Source organism: Ahaetulla prasina, chromosome 1 (assembly GCF_028640845.1).
Source record: "Ahaetulla prasina isolate Xishuangbanna chromosome 1, ASM2864084v1, whole genome shotgun sequence".
NCBI classification, from domain to species: Eukaryota; Metazoa; Chordata; class Lepidosauria; order Squamata; family Colubridae; genus Ahaetulla; species Ahaetulla prasina.
Window position 1 is genome coordinate 361,136,796 of NC_080539.1, and position 20,028 is coordinate 361,156,823.

The 20,028-nt window shown below is 43.5% G+C and overlaps 1 protein-coding gene across 5 annotated transcripts in view; it reads right to left on the minus strand.

Annotated features, from left to right (window-relative positions):
* Positions 1–653: 653 nt before the first annotated feature.
* The window catches only part of ARHGAP45 (Rho GTPase activating protein 45), a 70,270-nt gene continuing 50,895 nt past the window's right edge, over positions 654–20,028 (minus strand). For 3 of the 5 annotated variants that reach the window (XM_058163331.1, XM_058163327.1, XM_058163329.1), the window contains 11 exons: positions 19,308–19,498; positions 17,072–17,229; positions 13,296–13,382; positions 11,423–11,503; positions 10,411–10,574; positions 8,848–9,036; positions 7,071–7,208; positions 5,184–5,410; positions 4,133–4,382; positions 3,931–4,024; positions 654–2,986 (listed from right to left, as the gene is read on the minus strand). In XM_058163331.1, coding sequence (XP_058019314.1) covers positions 2,610–2,986; positions 3,931–4,024; positions 4,133–4,382; positions 5,184–5,410; positions 7,071–7,208; positions 8,848–9,036; positions 10,411–10,574; positions 11,423–11,503; positions 13,296–13,382; positions 17,072–17,229; positions 19,308–19,498 — 1,956 coding nt within the window. In that variant the 3' untranslated portion in view covers positions 654–2,609. The remainder of the gene's footprint in view (positions 2,987–3,930; positions 4,025–4,132; positions 4,383–5,183; positions 5,411–7,070; positions 7,209–8,847; positions 9,037–10,410; positions 10,575–11,422; positions 11,504–13,295; positions 13,383–17,071; positions 17,230–19,307; positions 19,499–20,028) is intronic. The other 2 variants (XR_009152739.1, XM_058163330.1) reach the window with 2 other exon arrangements.

The window sequence follows — 20,028 nt, forward strand, 5'->3', positions numbered from 1 at the left end:
ACTGCAATATTGTTTGAGTCTGATGTTACATTGTGTGAATTCAGCCAGCTGCCAACCATGATTCAGAACATGATTCAACGTGACATAAGAGCCAGTTCTCACTCTTTAGAAAAGCAGCAGATTAATACAGCATTTTTGAAACTTGGCACTTTAAGATGTGGCACTTTAAGACATCTTAAAGTTGCCTAGTTTGAAAAACTCTGGATTATAAGGAAAGATCTCACAAATGCCTTGTATATATATGGACATAGGAGGAAAGGTTGCAAGAATTGGGTATGTCCAATCTAGTGAAAAGAAGGATTAGAAGCGACACGATAGCAGTCTTCCAATATCTCAGGGGCTGCCACAAAGAAGAGGGAGTCAAGCTATTCTCCAAAGCATCTGAAGTCAGGACAAGAAGCAGTGAATGGAAACTATCAAGGAGAGAAGCAACCCAGAACTAAGGAGAAATTTCCTGACAGAACAATTAATCAGTGGAATGGCTTGTGAGGGCTCCATCACTGGAGCTGTTAAGAAGAAACTAGACAACCATTTGTTTGAAATGGTATAGGGTCTCCTGTCTGAGCGGGGTTGGACTAGAAGATCTCCAAGATCTCTTCCAACTCTGTTATTCTGAGTTTTTTAATGCAAAGAGTTACCTAGGAAACACTAAACACAGTTATTGGGTGTAAATATCACTTCCCCAAATATAGTTTATTTTTTGATACAAGTCTTATAAAAAGAAAAGTGTATAGAGCAGTTTAAAAGGAAACAAGCATCTCATTAAAATAGGCTTACTCACACATACCTATATATAAATACAAGCAGTGAAGACTTGCACTTCAACTTTATTCACTCATTTTTCTCATCCACATCTCAAGAAAATACCCAAAAGTCTTCCTTCGCTGTGTGCTACCGTTCCAGCCTTCTCCAGAAGGCAAAAGATTTCTTGCTGTGGTTTCCTTTTTCACAGATAAATACAATATGCCTTTGCTTTAGATCAGGGTTTCCACCAAAGCCATTTGTAAGACCTGTGGACTTCAACTCCCAGAATTCCCTAGCTACCATTGACAACCTCGATATTACTGGCTGGGGAATTCTGGGAGTTGAAGTCCACAGGTCTTACAATGGCCAAGACTGGGAAACACTGTTTTAAATGAATGCTATAATTCAGTTATGTACAATAGACCTTTAAAGGTAATGTAGCAGTTCCACTAGGCCTTTATTGTGAAATGCCCTCAAATCGTCCACAGTGGTTCTGAAAGCTGTTTAGGTGGCTTAAGCATATTTACCTCACAAATACCTTGCGCTTCTCCTACAGATCTCAAGTGGCTTCTCAGAATCTGAATACTGGTGCACTAAACAGTGTGGTGGATTTCTCCAGCAGATCCCACTTGAGAGTACAGGTAGCCTTTAGCGATCACAACTGGGACCCGCAACTGTTGTCATTCAATATCTGTTCACTAAATGAAATGTGATCGTGATGGATTGGCTTCCACTATGGCTGTTAAGCAAATCATTGCAGTCATTAATTGAAACCTCATGTAACCGTGACTTCTGATTTTACTGTCACCTTCTGCATTGACCACTTGTCGCAAGCCAGTTGCGAATTGCTAACACAAATGTTAGCCATAGGATTGCGGGATACTGTCATGGTCAAAAACATCCTCCTCCTCCAGTTGCCAAATGCCTGAATGACACAAGTGTGTTGCTCAGGTTGTAAATGTGAGGAGTGGTCATAAAGTTATTTTTCCAGTGGCACCGTAACTTTGGGCACTAAATGAGGTGGTGGTTAAGCAAGGTCTCATAAAAGCCCCTTCAGCTGGCTCTACTTGGCACTTTTCATACAGCTGTGCAATAAGCATATAACCCTCCCTACCCCCCCCCCCATTCCCTGATAGGATCGATCCACATCCACAACCCAACGCTGGTCCTCAGACCTCAGTAGGATTTGCACTAGTGGATTTCAGCCTTCAAGTAATCCGTCATCCAGCCAAGCTCATCCAGCATTTTGTCTGTACCCTGATTTTAAAAATACCGTAGTATCCCTGAAGTGGGTTTACTTAGAAACAAATATAATCTGCTAATGTTTAAACAAACATATCTGAAGATCTAGGATCACAATGGGTGTATTGTTTCCTGAAAGGGATGGAACCTCAAGGATGGGAGGGAGCGTCTCCGTCTGTGGCTCTTCTTTTGAAAGAGCGCTCCTCAAGCTACTGCCCCCCCCACCCCTTGTTGGGTTAGGACTATGTAGGAAGAAAGATGGGAGCGAGATCCAAAATTTCAGAAGGGCATTTAGGTCAGAGAAAAGTGTCCTTAAGAAAGTTTGGATGTTGCAGAGTTTTTCCATTGTCTCTGGGCCTTAATAATCTCTCCTCATATAGTTTCCTCCCTGCCTTTTCACACAAGAGTCCCCAGATGTCATTTTGGTATTACAAAGAATGAAAAGCAGGCTGTTATAAATAAGGAGCCTGGTAAACCAGAAGGCCTCCAGAGGATGACTTTGAGAAGGCAGTCGAAGGCCATCTATCTCTTCACTGTCAGTCTCTACACTTAAAAGGATTCTACACTGCTTCCCTCAACTGACATAGTTTTCACTTTTATACCAGGAAATCGAAAACACGTCCTTAGTTGATCAGCAAGTGTGAGAAAAGTGAGTTGTTAGACTGGTTGGTGTTGAGGTCCACCAGAAGACTTTCAACCTTCCTGTCACTGTTCTCCTCATCACCGCCGCTCCTGAAGACAGCATCTCCTTCTGCCTCCCAGCAACTTTCTGCTGGGCCTAGGTGATGTAGGGGTGAAGTATCCTCAGGGTCAGATTGTTCCATGCTGGGCCTCTCCCTCAGGACCGCTTCCTCACTGGCGTCCTCACCGGAGGGGCTCTCCTCCTCACCACTGGTCTCACTGCCTCCTGGACCTGAGTTGGCCCGTGGGATTCCTTCAACGGCTGCATCCGTGCCATCTTCTGGATCAGAATCAGAATCGATAAAGGGAGTGTCCGGTTCTAGGAAGAAAAGAAAATGAACCCAATTGAGCCAAGAGTGGGATGTTCCTTGTGACACAAATATGGCGCGTTCTTGGCTTGTGATGCCAAAATTCCACCAGCTGAAGGAGAGGAGGCCCCAATGGCCTCCATCTTAGAAATATTCCAATTTAAAAGCATTCTAGCTTTTAATAATTCCCTCAACACTGTCAGACTATTTACTAAATGCACTATTAATCTTCTCATCGTTCCCATCACCCATCTCCTTCCACTTATGAGAATAATTTTGTTGCTTGTATCCTTATGATTTATACTGTAATTGATTGTTTACTGATTGCTTATTTGTACTCTATGACTATCATTAAGTGTTGTAAGTGTTGTACCTTGATGAAGGTATCTTTTCTTTTATGTACACTGAGAGCATATGCACCAAGACAAATTCCTTGTGTGTCCAATCACACTGGGCCAATAAAAAATTCTATTCTATTCTATTCTAATTACCACCCTTGTTCCTGAGGGAAGAAAGATAGTCTGGCGAGAGTCTTATCTTTGGTGATCAACAAGAAACCTATTTGACCCATTTTGGGAACTGTTCGGGTTGCTTGCACCTGACACGCACCTCCTTTTTTTGACCTGCAATTTCTGCTTCTTTTCACAAGTGCCAAACAAATAGCAATAGCACTTAGACTTATATATCTTTTTCACAGTGTAAACCCTTCTAAGCGGTTTACAGCATATTGCCCCCAATAATCTGGGTCCTCATTTTACCGACCTTGGAAGGATGGAAAGCTGAGTCAACCTTAAACTGGTGAGATTCAAACTGCCAAATTGCTGACAGCTGGCAGTCGGCAAAAGTAGCCTGCAGTACTGCATTCTAACCACTGGGCCACCACGGCTCATCTTGTAATAAGATCACCCTTACAAGAATAACATGTCAAACATTAAAATACGAAATTCCACCTCACCTCTGAAAGAATCTTCATCAAGAGCGGCTTCTGTCTGCTCAGAGGTTGTTTCAAGATACTGGACTTCACTGTGGGGTTGTGTTCCTTCATCCTCCTGGATACATGGAATTGAAGGCATTAGTAAGATTAACTCTAAAATGAGATGATGCTGATCAAAAGATTACCACTGGCAACCACAGGGTCTCCAGCAGGTTCTACTCACCTGGTTCCTGACCAGCTCTTCGTCTTCCCTGATCGTTTCTTCTGTGCCATCTGAAGATACCCCATCGGATTCAAAGATAGTAGCATAGAAATTTATGAGTGCCTCAACAATGCATGCCTGGTGGGGATAATCCACCAAGGAAGAGAGGGAGATGGTAGCTTGGGTGGGTCGAGGACGCATTAACGTGGGGCCAAAGACGATTCCCAGGTTGCTAGAAGACATTTTATTGTCATCTTCAAGTTCTATAATCCTAGAACAGAATTGGACAAAGAGATGCATAAAGATCACCACATTACAAAAAAGATGTTGAGACTTTGGGGAAAAAATGCAGAGAAGAGCTATTAAGATTGCTCTTAAGGCCTAGAGACTAAAACATATGAAGAACGATTACAGGAACTCGGTATGGCTAGTCTAGAGAAAGGGATTATGATAGCAGTTGTCACTTTTTTTCAGTGCCTTTGTAACTTTGAATGGTCACTAAATGAAAGGTTGCAAATTGAGGACTACTGTTGTGGCTCCAGCCCCCAAACCTGGCCCCATTCCTGAAAGTGACTCTGAGAGTGAGGGGGAAGGGCTGGTAAGGCTTACCTCAGGAGCATCGATTCCTTTGGCCCGGCTCCAGGAGCCAGAACCAGGCCAGTCGGAGGACGTAATGAGGCCTACATCCCCTGATTCCTCCCTTCCTCAGGCTACAGACGCAGCTGATAATCATACCAATCAAGCCTGGATCGAGCCGCGCTTCAGAAGATTAGAGAGGCGGCGTCATCAAAGGGAAGGGTGGGGCAGGAGCCCCACCTCACAGGATATATAAAGAGATTTGGGACTGCTCTCAGTTCCACGGGAAGCAAATTAGCTGAACCGTGTTGAAGTGAGCTGAAGCCTTAATCTGTTTGAACTTTTTGGCAGGCAGCTGCATTTTCCTAGCCAGGGCTGATAAGAGCCGTGTATCCACTGGCTGAAGGCCAGCTTGTTACTCCAGAGTGAGGACGGAGACACAACAACTACTTGTAATCGTTTTCCTGACCCAATTTTGCCACGTAAAGCAACTGACCTCTTCAGGTGCTGCGTGATACACTTCAAGGTGGCAAAGTTCTTGGCTGGAAGTTCTTTGAGCAGCTCCTTCAGCTTGGTGACCATGGCTTTCTCTGACTCGCTGCTTGCGTCCACTGGCTCCCCAGTGCTTCTCCCTGCCCTGCTGTCGGACCGACTCTGCAAGGTCTCCTTGGCCAGCCCCATAAGGCTGTTGTACATCCGGAAGGGCATGATTGGTTCTGGGAGCTGAAAGGAGGGAGAGTCACAGGAAAGTAAATCATATGGCATGCCAGCTGGTTTACAAGACAAGAACCTGGATCCTGGATCAAAACACATCACATTTCCCAGATGTATTTAGGAAGCCCATCAACTGAATTTGAAAGCAACAGTTTTTGATGCTACTTTGAACTTGGAAGATCAACCGAAGCTAATAAACATAGAACTCTTCTGCAAATTATTTTCCTCTCTTATGGGATGCGGTGGCTCAGTGGCTAAGACACTGAGCTTGTTGATCAAAAGGTTGGCAGTTCAGCGGTTCGAATCCCTAGTGCCGCGTTACAGGGTGAGCTCCCGTTACTTGTCCCAGCTTCTGACAACCTAGCAGTTCAAAAGCACATAAAAAATGCAAGTAGAAAAATAGGGACCACCTTTGGTGGGAAGATAACAGCGTTCCGTGTGCCTTTGGCGTTTAGGCATGCCGGCCACACGACCATGGAGATGTCTTTGGACAGCACTGGCTCTTCACTTAGAAACGGAAATGAGCACCGCCCCCTAGAGTCAGGAACGACTAGCACATATGTGCGAGGGGAGACTTTACCTTTATGGTGGCATTTAATGGCAGTGAATTCCATAGGTTTACCCATACTGAGGTTCACCCATATTCCCAACCGAGAGTCAGTTTGGTGTAGTGGTTAAGGTGCTGGCCTAGAAACCAGGAGACAACGAACATTAGTCCCACCCTTAGGCATGAAAGCTGGCTGGGTGACTTGGGGCCAGTGACTCTCTCTCAGCCCAATCGACCACACAGGATTGTTGTGGGGGAGATAGGAGGAGGAGGGAGCCTTATGGATGTTCATTGCCTTCAGTTATTTATAAAAATAATAAAGGTGGGATAAAAATCTAATAAATAAACAAAATGTATTTCAGAAAGAATCGGGAAACACCTTTTCCAACTAACATATTTTATTAAAAGGAACCGCAGCTTCTATGAGCAGTAGCTCTATACAATATATCAAATGTCCCGAGTGTATAATCTGATGCAGAAATTATTATTTATTACATTTATATGATCCCCCATCTCACAGTTTGAAACAGTCTGGGCAGCTTATTTAATTTACAACTTAACTTGGGTTAAGGGAAAAAGTGGAGGAAAATATATATTTAGACATTTGGAGGCTGTTACCACATTGCTGTGAATCCGTTTCACTGGATTTTCATTTCACTAATCTTGGTTAACCAAAGGCAAGGCAGAAAAAATTCCATCCGTATTTTCCACATTATTAACGTAACTTTACAGAATAACAGAGCAGCATAAGAGAGTTGGAAGGGACCTTGGAGGCCTTCTAATCCAATTCCCTGCTGAGGAAAACTATTTCAGACAAATGGATGTCCAATCTCTTCTTTAAAACTTCCAGTGTTGGAGCATTCACAACTTCTGGAGGCATGTCTTTCCATTGATTAATTGTCCCAACTGTCAGGAAAAATTTCTCCTTAGTTCTAGGTTGGATAAATTTCCGGACAGTTAGAACCATTAATCAGTAGAACATAACTATCTTTCTATGTGAACAGGGTACTATTCTCTTTCTTCTCCTCCTCTTTGGGCTAAAAAACTTCTGGTTTTTCAGTGGTAGAGCAGGTGCTCCACCTTTTGGCCCAAAGATTGCCATCACTCTGCGGGCAGCCTCACCTGGCGAAGGTAAAGCTTCAGCACGTTGCTGATGTCATGTGGGGAGGCCTGAGACAGCTCAACCAGCTCTTTCCCATTCTCAAAAGCCTGACAGAGCTTCTCCACGCGGGATTTCACTCCATTAACACGGTAGATGCCCTAAAGAAGACAGAAAGGAGTATCGATCAGACAAAATATTGCCATCTTGATTATTTTTTTTTAACCTAATCCCTCCTCTGGATGTTCTTGTTTCAGGGATGCCCAGGAAGTACTGCATTCAGTTTTGGTTGCCGCGATGTAAAAAAGATGCCGAGACTCTAGAAAGAATGCAGAGAAGAACAACAAAGATGATTAGGGGACTGGAGGCTAAAACATGTGAAGAACGGTTGCAGGAATTGGGTATGTCTAGTTTAATGAAAAGAAGGACTAGTGGAGACATGATAGCAGTGTTCCAATATCTCAGGGGTTGCCACAAAGAAGAGGGAGTCAAAATATTCTCCAAAGCACCTGAGGGTAGAACAAGAAGCAATGGGTGGAAATTAAACAAGGAGAGAAGCAACTTAGAACTAAGGAGAAATTTCCTGACAGGGGCAGGGGGTTGGACTAGAAGGCCTCCAAGGTCCCTTCCAACTCTGTTGTTATTATTATAAATAGACAGAAAAAATGAACCACAGTAATTATAATGGTGTGATTGAAGCTCTGCCTATTTTTTATGTGTTACTCACAGAGTTTTGATCCCTCTGTCACCTTGGAAAAAAATATTACAACCACACCAAGCTTTTACAGCAGACATGTGCAACTATTTTACAGGGTTTTACAGGCATACACTTTTGCATGTCAGAAGTGGACAAGAACAGAGCAAATAGTAACTTTGCCTCCCTTTAATTTAATAGCTCATAGAATTATTCCCCAGGCAGCCTTCCTTTCTATCACATGACAGATCACAGTTAAACACAGCTTGGTTTCACTCTCTTTACCTCTGTGGCTCAGACTGGTAAGACAGTCTGTTATTAACAGCAGCTGCTTGCAATTACTGCAGGTTCAAGCCCCACCAGGCCCAAGGTTGACTAGCCTTCCATCCTTTATAAGGTAGGTAAAATGAGGACCCAGATTGTTGTATATTTTGTATACTTTGTATATAATATACAAATGGATGAAGACTATTGCTTGACATAGTGTAAGCCGCCCTGAGTCTTCGGAGAAGGGCGGGATATAAATGCAAATTTAAAAAAAAATCTATTGGAGACCCCACAGCAGGGTTTCCCAATCTTGGCTACTTTAAGAGATGTGGCCTTCAACTGCCACAAGCTATGGCTGGCTGGGGAATTCTAGGAGTTGAAGTCCATGCCTCTTAAAGTGACCAAGATGGGAAAACCCCAGTTTATAGCAGAACAAAGCAGAACCATCGCAGTGATTTTTGCTGTGAAATTTCAGCTGGTTCTTGACTACCCCAGTCTTCAAAGATCAGGGCTCATCAACTTAACCATTAGGACAGCGGTGAAATGCACTTACCTTCGCTACTGGTTCGGAAATGTGAGTGTGCGCGCCTCTTCTGCGCATGTGCAGGGCCTTCTGCGCATGCGCAGAGGGTCAAAAATGGACGTAATGACGTCCCAGTGGCTGGGTGGAGCCTCCTGCCTCTAGCCCTACCGGTTTGCGCAAGCCGGGTAGATCCGGCCAGATTTCACCGCTGCATTAGGATTGCTAGCTTGATGGCCCAATTCCCAAGCTCTGGAGCAGAGGAATGTTTTCCCCTCTGTAAATAACTTTCTTTCATTACAGGTGCTCCACCTCTTACTTTTGTTTTCATGGCCCGCCTTTCGATCTCGTTGATGCACTTCTTGATGATGAAGGGGACGCCATCAGAGCCGGTGTGGGAAGCCTGAGCAAAGTCTCGCCCAAAGAGCTGCAGTTTGCCTTGAAGTTTCTTGTGTCCGCACTGAATGGCCAGGGTCTCCAGGCATTTCTTGTGGCAGGCTAAGTAACACTGGGGAAGAGGAGGCAGAGGCAGAGAGAGTGGAAGTGAAACAGCTGTACAATTAGGGAGTTTGTGCAGTTCCAGAAAGAGCCACTGGGTGGCAATATGTCATTAACAAGAGGGTTTTGTTTTTTTTTAGGTAGGGTTTCTCAAGGCAGGTTGGGGAATTGTGGAAGCTGGAAGTCCATCCAGCTGAGATTGAGAAACACTGTAATACAGGTAGTCCTTGACTTTCAACCATTTGTCTAGTGACCGTTCAAAGTTACAATGGCACCAGAGGTGGTATTCAGCAGGTTCTGACCAGTTCTGGAGAACCGATAATGGAAATTTTGAGTAGTTCGGAGAACCAGTAGTAAAAATTCTGACTGGCCCTGCTCCCATCTATTCTCTGCCTTCCGAGTCCCAGCTGATTGGGAAGAAATGGGGATTTTGCAATATCCTTCCCCTAGAGTGGGGTGGGAATGGAGATGTTAGAGTATCCTTCCCCTGCCATGCCCACCAAGCCACACCTACCCAGCCACGCCCACAGAACCAATAGTAAACAAATTTGAATCCCACCACTGAATGGCACTGAAAAAAGTGACTTATTACACCTACGACTCTTGCAGCATCCCGTGATCAAAATTTGGACACTTGGCAACTGGCATGAATTTGTGACGGTTGCAGTGTCATATGATCACCTTTTGTGAAAGCCAGATTAAGTTTACAACGGTGTTACTAACTTAACAACCGCAGTGATTCACTTAACAAATGTGGCAAAAAAAGGTTGTAAAATGGGACAACATTCACTTAACAACCGTCTTGCTTAGCAACAGAAACTTGGCTCACTATACTACAGTATAGTGTAAAGTTTTATATGCACTGAGGAATCAAAAAAAAAATATGTGACTCGCTTTATTGCAATATTTGCTGTAGGGTGATGGCCTGGAATCAAATTTGTAATACAGATAGTCCTTGACTTACGACCACAACTGAGCACAAGATTTCTATTGCCAAGTGAGACAGTTGTTAAATGAATTTTCCCCATTTTACTATCTTTCTTGCCACAATTGTTAAAGTGAATTGCTGCAGTTTTTAAATTAGGAACTTGATTGTTAAGTGAATCTGGCTAACCCCCATTAACTTTGCTTGCCAGAAGGTCGCAAAAAGTGATCACATGACCATTGTCATAAATGTGAGTCAGCTGCCAAGTGACTGAATTTTGATCTCGTGACCATGGAGATGCTACAATGGTCGTAAGTGTGAAAAATGGTCATAAGTCACTTTTTTCAGTGCCGTTGTAACTTTGAAGGGTCACTAAATGAATTGTTGTAAGTCGAGGACTACCTGTATCTCCGAGGTGTGCCTGTACCTTTCGTGCTGCCTCCCCTTTGCCTGTCCTACCTCTTCACATTCAGCTCCCTGGAAGTAAACGTAGCTGTTGCACTCTCGGCATTTTGAGGGTGTCCGCAGCTTCCTCAGCCGGTGGGTTTGGGCAGCTCTGGACAAGCTGATATGCCGGAAAGGGCCGGTGGGCGTAGAGATTCCTGGAGTCATTTCATTAATACCTGGTAACCAGAAATTTTTAAAAAAGGCAAAGACTAAAACACCAACCAAATCTGCAGTTTATTATTAGATTTATTGTTAAATATTTTTATCCTGCCTTTCTTATTTTTTTAATAAGTAGCTTAAGTCGGCAAACATATCCAATACTCCTTTCTCGTCCCATTTTCCCTACAATAGCAACAAACAACCCTGTGAGGTGGATCAGGCTGAAAGAGAGTGACTGGTCCCGAGTCACCCAATTGGTTTTCATCTGTAAAGTGCGACTAGAACTCACAGTCGCCTGGTTTCTAGATAAACACCTTAACCACTGCACCAAACTGGCTCAGTTGCCTCTCTGTCTTGGCAACTTGAAAACGGATGGACCTCATCTCCCAGAATTCCCCAGCCACCCATGCTGAAGGTCCTTTCCCACTCTATGATTCTATGCGTACGGTAACATTGCATCAGAGTTGCTTTTTGTTCCGTTTCCTTTATCTGATTACACGAATCTGGAGGGGGAGGGGCCAAACGAAGTAAAAGTTACAGTTGTATACAACGCACAACATTCGAGGACAAAATGTCGAAGTCCACCAATCTTTAAAGTTACTAAGGTTGAGAAACACTGCTCCAGCTTCTAGTTGTGGATTTTATGCCTATTTTACTGATTTTTCCCTTAAGTCCCTACAAGCAGGGGTCTCCAATCTTGACAACTTTACAACTTGTGGACTTCAATTCCCAGTATTCCTCAGCCAGCATGCGCTGGGAATTCTGAGAGTTGAAGTCCACAAGTTGTAAAATTGTCAAGGTTGGAGACCCCAGTTCTACAGGTAGGAATTTTACCACTAGCTTGTATTATTCCACTAATACTTACTCTGTTCAAAGGAAGGTGAATTCCCGTCAGGATCATCTTTAGGGGTCAGCGATCCATTTGAAGGCATCTGAGGAAACTCACCTAACCAAGAGAAAGCCTCAGTTTTAGATATTATCAAATTAGATCCCAGACAGCAGAAAAAGGAAACCATAAAGATGTCAAAAACAGCCCTATCTAGGGGTCAACATGTGGCACAGTGTGTGATTTTTGGATAACACCTTGCAAGAATTCCATCCCCCCCCCCAAAAAAAATGTTTCTCTTGGTTGCTGCTCTCGCTGGGAGAGCGTCTTGTGCTGCACAGCGAAATTTAGCACTAGTGAGCCGTCGCTTTTCTCTAAGGCTCATCTGGAAAGTGCTGCAGCAAGAGAAGCAGCCAGGGTGAATGCTGTTTCTCTCTGCTGCAGGCCTGTAGTGCCTTCCGGATGAGACTTACAGAACCCAAAGTGGCAGCTCGCGGCTGCTAAATTTCACTGTGCTGCACAAGACATCTTGCAGCAAGGGCAGCAGCGGAGAGAAACAGCTGCCAACCTGGAGAGCACATGGAACATCTCCGCGAGCGACCGAGGCTCGCCCAATACCAAGGGCCAGAAGAAGTGGCTGCAAGAACTGAAAGACTACGAAGATTCAACCTGGCTGCTTCTTTCCACTGCAGTGCTTTTCAGATGGGACTTCTTAACAGGTAAGAACCTTACCCAAACTGCTTCGGTCCTCCTGTGCCCATTCCACATCCTTCTACCTGCACTGCCCCCCTGCAGTCCTTCGGCTGAGCATGGCAGGCCGCAGGCTGGATAAATGGCTTTGGCCTCGGAGGGGCATAGTTTGAGGCCAGAGGAGGACATGTGGGCCGCATGCGGGTGGAGGATCCCCGAAAGGCCAGAGCCAGGGACTAATAGAAAAGCCAAGCTGGGGCTTTTGAGATAAGGAAAATTCCATAGTCTAGAAGAATCTTGGGAGTTTTGGAGACCCAGAAAGCTGGAGTATGTAGAATCCGGCTGAATTTTCAGATTTCGTCTCAACCACAGAAGTGATTGGTGATTTTAGCTCAAATGCCCTCTTTGAGTGTAGCTTATCTTCAACTCAAAATGTCTTCTTGAGTGATTGAAGGGTAGAAACAAGTTGTTCTTCTAAAGCTCCCTGAATTTAATGACTCTTTCCATAGCTGCCAATGTAGGATCGGGTGCATTGATCAAATATAAATTGAATGAAGGAATGGGAAGAAATAAATATATTGATGAAAGTAGATTTACATACCCCTCGCATTCTGGAAATTAACTGTTTCAACTCCTACCCTCAAAACGACGCTATAGAGCACTGCACACCAGAACAACTAGACACAAGAACAGCTTTTTCCCCGAAGGCCATCACTCTGCTAAACAAATAATTCCCTCAACACTGTCAAACTATTTACTAAATTTGCACTACTATTAATCTTCTCATCGTGCCTATCACCCATCTCCTTCCACTTATGACTGTATGACTATAACCTTGTTGCTGGTATCCTTAAGATTTATATCGACTGTTTCCCTATGACTATCATTAAGTGTTGTACCTTAGGACTCTTGATGAACGTATTTTTTCTTTTATTTACTCTGAGAGCATATGAACCAAGACAAATTCCTTGTGTATCCGAGAGCATATGCACCAAGACAAATTCCTTATTGATCACACTTGGTCAATAAAGAATTCTATTCTACTCTACTCTACTCTACTCTACTCTACTCTACTCTACTCTACTCTACTCTACTCTACTCTATACTCTACTCTATACTCTACTCTACTCTACCCTACTCTACTCTACTCTACTGTCTTATTTGATTCTTTTCAGCTCAGATCCTAATGGAACTTGCACAATCCATAGGTCAGGGAAGATACCTGTGCTTGTGGTAGAGGATTCCAGATTGTCCTTGGTCTCTGTGATGGCTGTTGGCCATGATTTGTGTACCTGGTGACCTCGCCCACCTACGGAGCCAATGACAAGGTAGATTTCATTCCTACACACGCAGAGTCAGACAAGAGGTTGGGCCTTTGCAATGCTGACTGGTTCTTTGAAACAGAAAAAGCATCTCCCAGTCAGGCACTTTGCCAATATAGCTGGATCTCGGTTAGTGCAGACGGAGAATCTCATGAAGGGGTTGGATTATTTTGACCCGCACTACAGATCATCCTTGGTTTATGACCACAATCGAGCCCAAAATTTCCATCGCTAAGGAAGGCAATTCTTAAGTGAGTTTTGCCCCATTAAGCAAATTGCTGCGGTTGTTAAGAGAATCTGCAGTCGTTAAGTGAATCTGAACCTAACAACCACCTTGTGTATAGTCATGAAAATTCTGGTTGTTAACTGTGGTTGTAGGTTGAGGACTACCTGAGCCTTCCTTTCAAGCAGCTCCTATTGCTTCTGACCACTTCTGAGATCAGGCAAGAGCTTTCTCCAGTAATGAGCGATAATGAATCTTTGAGTCAGAGGAAAACCCCCAGTGTGAAATGACTTGTTCCTGTTGCACATCCCATTTCTGTCTCCACGGTCTCTGTTTCTAGTCACTGCTGGACTCTGAGTTTCTTCCAGGTGACCAAAAGTAACAGATGCTCCTTGCCTGGAGGGTAATGCTGGCAGAATAAGATATGGGAGGAATACTATTCGAATCCTGGAACAGCTAAAGATCATCTAAGCCGGGCTCAGTCATAAATAGAATAACAGAGTTGGAAGGGACCTTGGAGGTCTTCTAGTTCAACCCCCTACTTAGGCAGGAAACCCTACACCACTTCAGACAAACGGTTATCCAACATCGTCTTAAAATTTCCAGTGTTGGAGCATTTACAACTTCTGGAGGCAATTTGTTCCACTGCTTAATTGTTCTAGCTTTCAGGAAATTTCTCCTTAGTTCTAAGTTGCTTCTCTCCTTGATTAGTTTCCACCCATTGCCTCTTGTTCTACTCTCAGGTGCCTTGAAGAATAGCTTGACTCCCTCTTCTTTGTGGCTGCCCCGTAATATTGGAACACTGCTATCATGTCATCCCATGAGCTGGGACAAGTTGACAGTGATCTCGTGGGGACCTGGCCGAAAAAGATGCTGCCAGAACACATTTGTGCTGTGGTTAGATCCTAGCAGGGGGCCTGGCCACATAACAGCAGGACCTGCTTTGAGAAGAGGTTTAGCTACATATGTTACCCGGGTCTATTTCTCCTTCCAGATCCAAGCCAAGCAACTTATGCAGAGACACAGAAGGGCCAGTTACAACCCTTTGGAGATGTCTATGGACCATGGTGTTTTTTTTTCAAAACGCAACTGGACTTTTTTTGTTTTTGAACAAAAACAACAACAAAAACAAAGCCCGGTGGCCTTTTGAAAAAGCACCTTTGGGAGGGACAACCCTTTGAAGACGTATATTTTGAAAAGCACAGAGCACGTACATTAAATAAATAAATGCATACATATAGCAACAGAGTTATTTTCTTTCTTTTTTTTAAATTTGCAGTATGACATGAGGAATGGGCCTCAACTTAAAAAAAAGTTTGCAGCCATGTGTCTGGGGTGATGTGGACAGAGGATTGGATTATCTTCAAGATCCCTTCTGAGGCTACAGTTCTAAGACATGGGAACACTGCAGGGATCTGTCTAATGCAGGGGTCTCCAACCTTGGCAACTTTAAGACTTGTGGACTTCAACTCCCAGAATCCCTCAGCTAGCAAAGCTGGCCCAGGAATTCTGGGAGTTGAAGTCCACAAGTCTTAAAGTTGCCAAGGTTGGAGACCCCTGGTCTAATGCAGCCTCCAATGTTTAGGACCAAATTTACAAATACCTCTGGCAGGGCATTAAGGAGCCCTGTGTTTCTTCCTAGTATCTCCACCTACCATCTATCTTTTAAAACTATGTGAGACGTATGTCTCTTGAAAGCCTTTCCCCCCCAAATGAATCGTGACCCCCCACCAAAAGTAGTTAGAATCAAGTAAGTAACTAAATAAATGCAGCAAATAAATAAATAAACGCAGCAAATACATACATACATACATACATACATACATACATACCAGTGGTGAAATCTGAATTGGTTTACTACCGGTTCGCTGGCTGTGCATGCGCAGTGTGCACCACGCACCAAATATGAGGTGTGAGCACGCACGCACACAGTGCACACCAAAAGGAGGCATGTGTTAAGTAGAACAGCGTGCAGATCAGCTGTGGCGTCTGATTTTTTTTTTAGTTTTAAAAGCATTTTTTTACAACCTAATAGATTGTATAAAAATGCTTTTAAAAGTAAAAAAAAGGCTCTGCTGATCGCGTGGCTCAGCTATGATCGTCAGGGCCTTTTTCTTAACCTTTTAAAAGCATATTTTTACAACCTCTTTGGCCAAATAGGTTGTAAAAACATGCTTTTAAAAGTAAAAAAACGGGCTCTGACGATCGCGCAGCTCAGCTGTGATCGTCAGAGCCTTTTTTTTTAACCTTTTAAAAGCATTTTTTAAAAGAAGCGACAAGTGGGCGACCGGGTGACTGGGTGGGCATGGGCTGTGGGGGGCAGGGATTTTTGCTACCGGTTCTCCAAACCACCCGCCGCCATCGCTACTGGATTGGCCAATCCAGTCCAAACCGGGAACATTTCACCCTTGATAAATACATACAAAAACAGAACCTATTGTTTTTACAGAAACTAGAAGATATGCTAGCCTGTGAAGAAATTACATTGTATACATATTTCTAATCTCATGAGCTAGGATGAAGTTTGAGAATTATACATAGGAAGGCCTCTGCTACCCTAGAAACCGGTCTTAACCAGAACTTACTTATATGATAGCTACTCTAGAAACAAGCCCTAGGAACTAGGACCATAAGAGGTAATTTGTAAATAAGGGCGGTGGGGGGGGGGCGATAGAATTAGAGTAATGGGAGATGTAATCAGGGGCAGAGATAATGTATTCACTTTCAGATGCTTCGGATAGGTTGTGACGGCACGAGTACTAAGCCAATGAGGAAAAGGTGGAAGGTAAATTTGCAATTTCAATCGGGAATATAAAGAAAACATAGTGATGATTTAAGGTGTGTGTACTGTACTTGCATGTGCGTGGTGAACCCGCTTTGCAAAGTAGTAAATAAAAGTACCACTCTTGGGAGTTTTGGCTGGTGGTTTTTGTTTTTGTTTTATTTGCATTTATATCCCGCTCTTCTCCGAAGACTCAGGGCGGCTTACACTATGTTAGCAATAGTCTTTATCCTATTTGTATATTTATATACAAAGTCAACTTATTGCCCCCAACAATCTGGGTCCTCATTTTACCAACCTTATAAAGGATGGAAGGCTGAGTCAACCTTGGGCCTGGTGGGACTAGAACCTGCAGTAATTGCAAGCAGCTGCTGTTAATAACAGACTGCACTAGCAGTCTGAGCCACAGAGGCTCATATGGTTTATTTCAAAACTAGACAACGAATCCCACGCATACAGACAGACAGGCAGGCAGACAGACACGTTTTGCATTTGGGAGCAAATTCATACTAAATTTACTGGAAATCCTGCAAGGGAGGAATCAGAACGATGCACCTGGAAGCCAAGTCCTGCTGGAGACGTTATCCATGGTACAAAACCAAGGGATCATTTAAAGGGCGGGAGAGGTGCAGAAATCCCGCTTCAGCAGAAAAATTAAGCTGTTTCCTCACCTCGTTTTTCAAGCTGGGTGGGCCGGTTCTGAGGGTCTCGGCCTGCCGCTGTGTCACCTTCGGAGGCTGCTCCGTCTTTACTGGAGGTGTCAGAGCTACTCGTTCCTGTGAATTCACTAATACTGCAGCTGCCTTTTCTTGCCCGAGTCACCGGGGAGCTGTTGAAGAGGGAATACAGGTAGTCCTCGACTTTATGACCGGTTGTTTAATGACCATTCAAAGTTACACTGAACACACACCCCAAAGGGAACCTAGAACCCAGATTCAAAGTTCTGATGGCTGACTGCCCCCATGTTCATGTGACCGCACCTTTGATACGCGGTGATTGGTCTGCATTCATGGCTTGTTTGCAGTGCCTTATGACCACCAATTTAGAATAGAATAGAATAGAATAGAATAGAATTTTTATTGGTGAAGTGTGATTGGATACACAAGGAATTTGTCTTGGTGCATATGCTCCAAAATTTCCAAAAATCCTGGTGAATATGCTCCAAAATTTCAACATTTTGTGCTGGAAGCTGGGGTTTACTTCCAGTTTCCAACAAAAAAGACCCACTGTAGATACAGATAATCCTTGACTTATAACCATTAATGTCACCATTCAAAATTCCAATGGAGCAGAAAAATGTGACTTATGACCAGTTTTTAAACTTACGACCGTAAGTCAAAGGGGAAAGCCAGATTCACTTAACGACCGCATAATTCATTTAACAACTGCGACGATCCACTTAATCCTGAGAAAAAGGCTGCAAAATGGGGCAATACTCAATAACTAACTCACTTAGCAACAGAAATTTTGTGCTCAACTGTGGTCGTAAGTCAAGGATTGCCTGCATGCTTAACAACCACAGTGTTCTTTTAAGGACTGCTGAATTTGCTTTATGACCACTGTGTTTGCTTAATGACCGCCTCAAAAAATGCTGTAAAATTGGGTTGATCACATGGGTGCCTCAGCTAACGATAGTCATAACATACAATGGAAATTCTAGGCATCATTACTGTCATTAAATCGGGAATATCTGTATTGCAAAAGAGCTGAACAGAAGCAAAGATAACCCCTTAATAAGACATCCCATCAATCCAGGTTTAGAAAACCCATCTATTAGCAACCTTTCTCAAGTGTAGGATTGCCTGGCCAGTGAATGACTCGCCCTTGAGGTCAGAACAATAAATTGCATGTGACCAGGACAAAACCTTTGAGTCAGTTCAAGTTAAACTCTAGAAACAGTGTTAATATATCTATAGGGACCATATGTCCTTTATTACAAGGAACAATCCCTTATTCCAGAAAGCGGACCTTTAGATTAATTTATTTTTCAAAAATTCACTTTTGCCCGTTATTTTGGTCCTTCAGCTTTTTACTATAGAAATGGCAGTCGTTCACATTCATGTGAAAAAATACAGAAACTGAATTATCTTTCTATTTACATATCCTGATTGACTGTAGATATTTTTATTACAATATGCATCTCTGTAAAGCTTTTCTTGGTTTTGCTCTTGAATTTTCCTTTGTTAAGCAAAGTTATAAACAATGACATTTTTTTTATCCCTATGAACCTCTTTCAGATTTGCCCCTTTCTCAGATTTGTCCTTTATTCCCACCCCCGCTAAAAAAATATGGGCACTGTAATTATAGCCAATATGAAGAAATCATTTACAATTTCTACCATATTAAATATTAATACCTTGACAATTTTTGTAAAGGCCCTGGGAGCAGAGGTGGGTTTTAGCAGGTTCTGACCAGTTCTGGAGAACCAGTAGCGGAAATTTTGAGTAGTTCGGAGAACCCGTAGTAAAACTTCTGATTGGCCCCATCCCCATCTATTCTCTGCCTCCTGAGTTCCAGCTGATTGGAAGGAAATGGGAATTTTGCAGTAACCTTCCCCTGGATTGGGGACGGAATAGAGATTTTACAGTATCCTTCCCCTGCCACACCCACCAAGCCACACCCACAGAACCGGTAAATTTTTTTGAAACCTATCACTGCCTGGGAGCTATACCGTCCCCTGGTTCATGTCTATATGCTATACAGGAAAAATATTGGGGGTGGGTGGGTAGGAAGCAGTCCTGATTTCAGAGAGGTTGGTTGGCAAACAGTCTGAAGGGATAACTTCAATTCCCATAATTTTTTGGGGATGCCATTTGGAATTCTGGAAGTTGTGCTCCCACACCTCTGGGGAAGGCTGAGGACTGATTAGGATTTGTCACGATTGTTCGCATTAGTGCCAAACCCTACCAGTTGTTGGTTGACACGTAGGGCTCAAAATCATACTGTGTCTCAGGTTCGTCTCCCCGCTGCAACCGCTTGACGTGAGAGGCATACTGTTGCCCGGGATCATAGAGTTTGCTGCTCTCACACAACGTCTGGAAATAGACAGGCAGTGGGGCTGTCTGCATGTGCATGATTTGATAGAAGGAAATGGTAGCCTGGAATCCGGAAGTCAAAGAAAAGAAGCAATGGGAGAAACATGTCAGAGAAAAGCATGAAATATATGAATGAAGTCATGGGGAAAACGTATCTATGTAGTTGCTAAGAATCAGCCCCAACTTGTATATTATCAGTCATCAATATGAATAAAACATTTCCAGTGTGGGCATCACAAAACCAAAACCCACAAAAACCCACTACCAGAATTCTGCGCAAAAACTTTTGTGACAATCTTAGCTCCCACTTGGACACAAACTAAGTTTCTAGTTCTGATGGCAGGGTTCCAAGTCATAGCCCCATAGAAAGCAGAACTCCGAGGCAGGCAGATTCCTCAAAGAACAGTTTTATTGGAGATATCATATTGGCACAAACTAGTGAAAATCGACTCTGAAAGTTTTCGTGGTTTTCACCTAATTAAAAAGTGAAAGTTCCCCCTTTCCCCAAACCATCAGTCACATTGTCCAATCAAGGTGCTGGCTGGTTGCCTAGTTACTTTGCCCCTCTTTCCTCCAGCCACCTGTTGGAATGT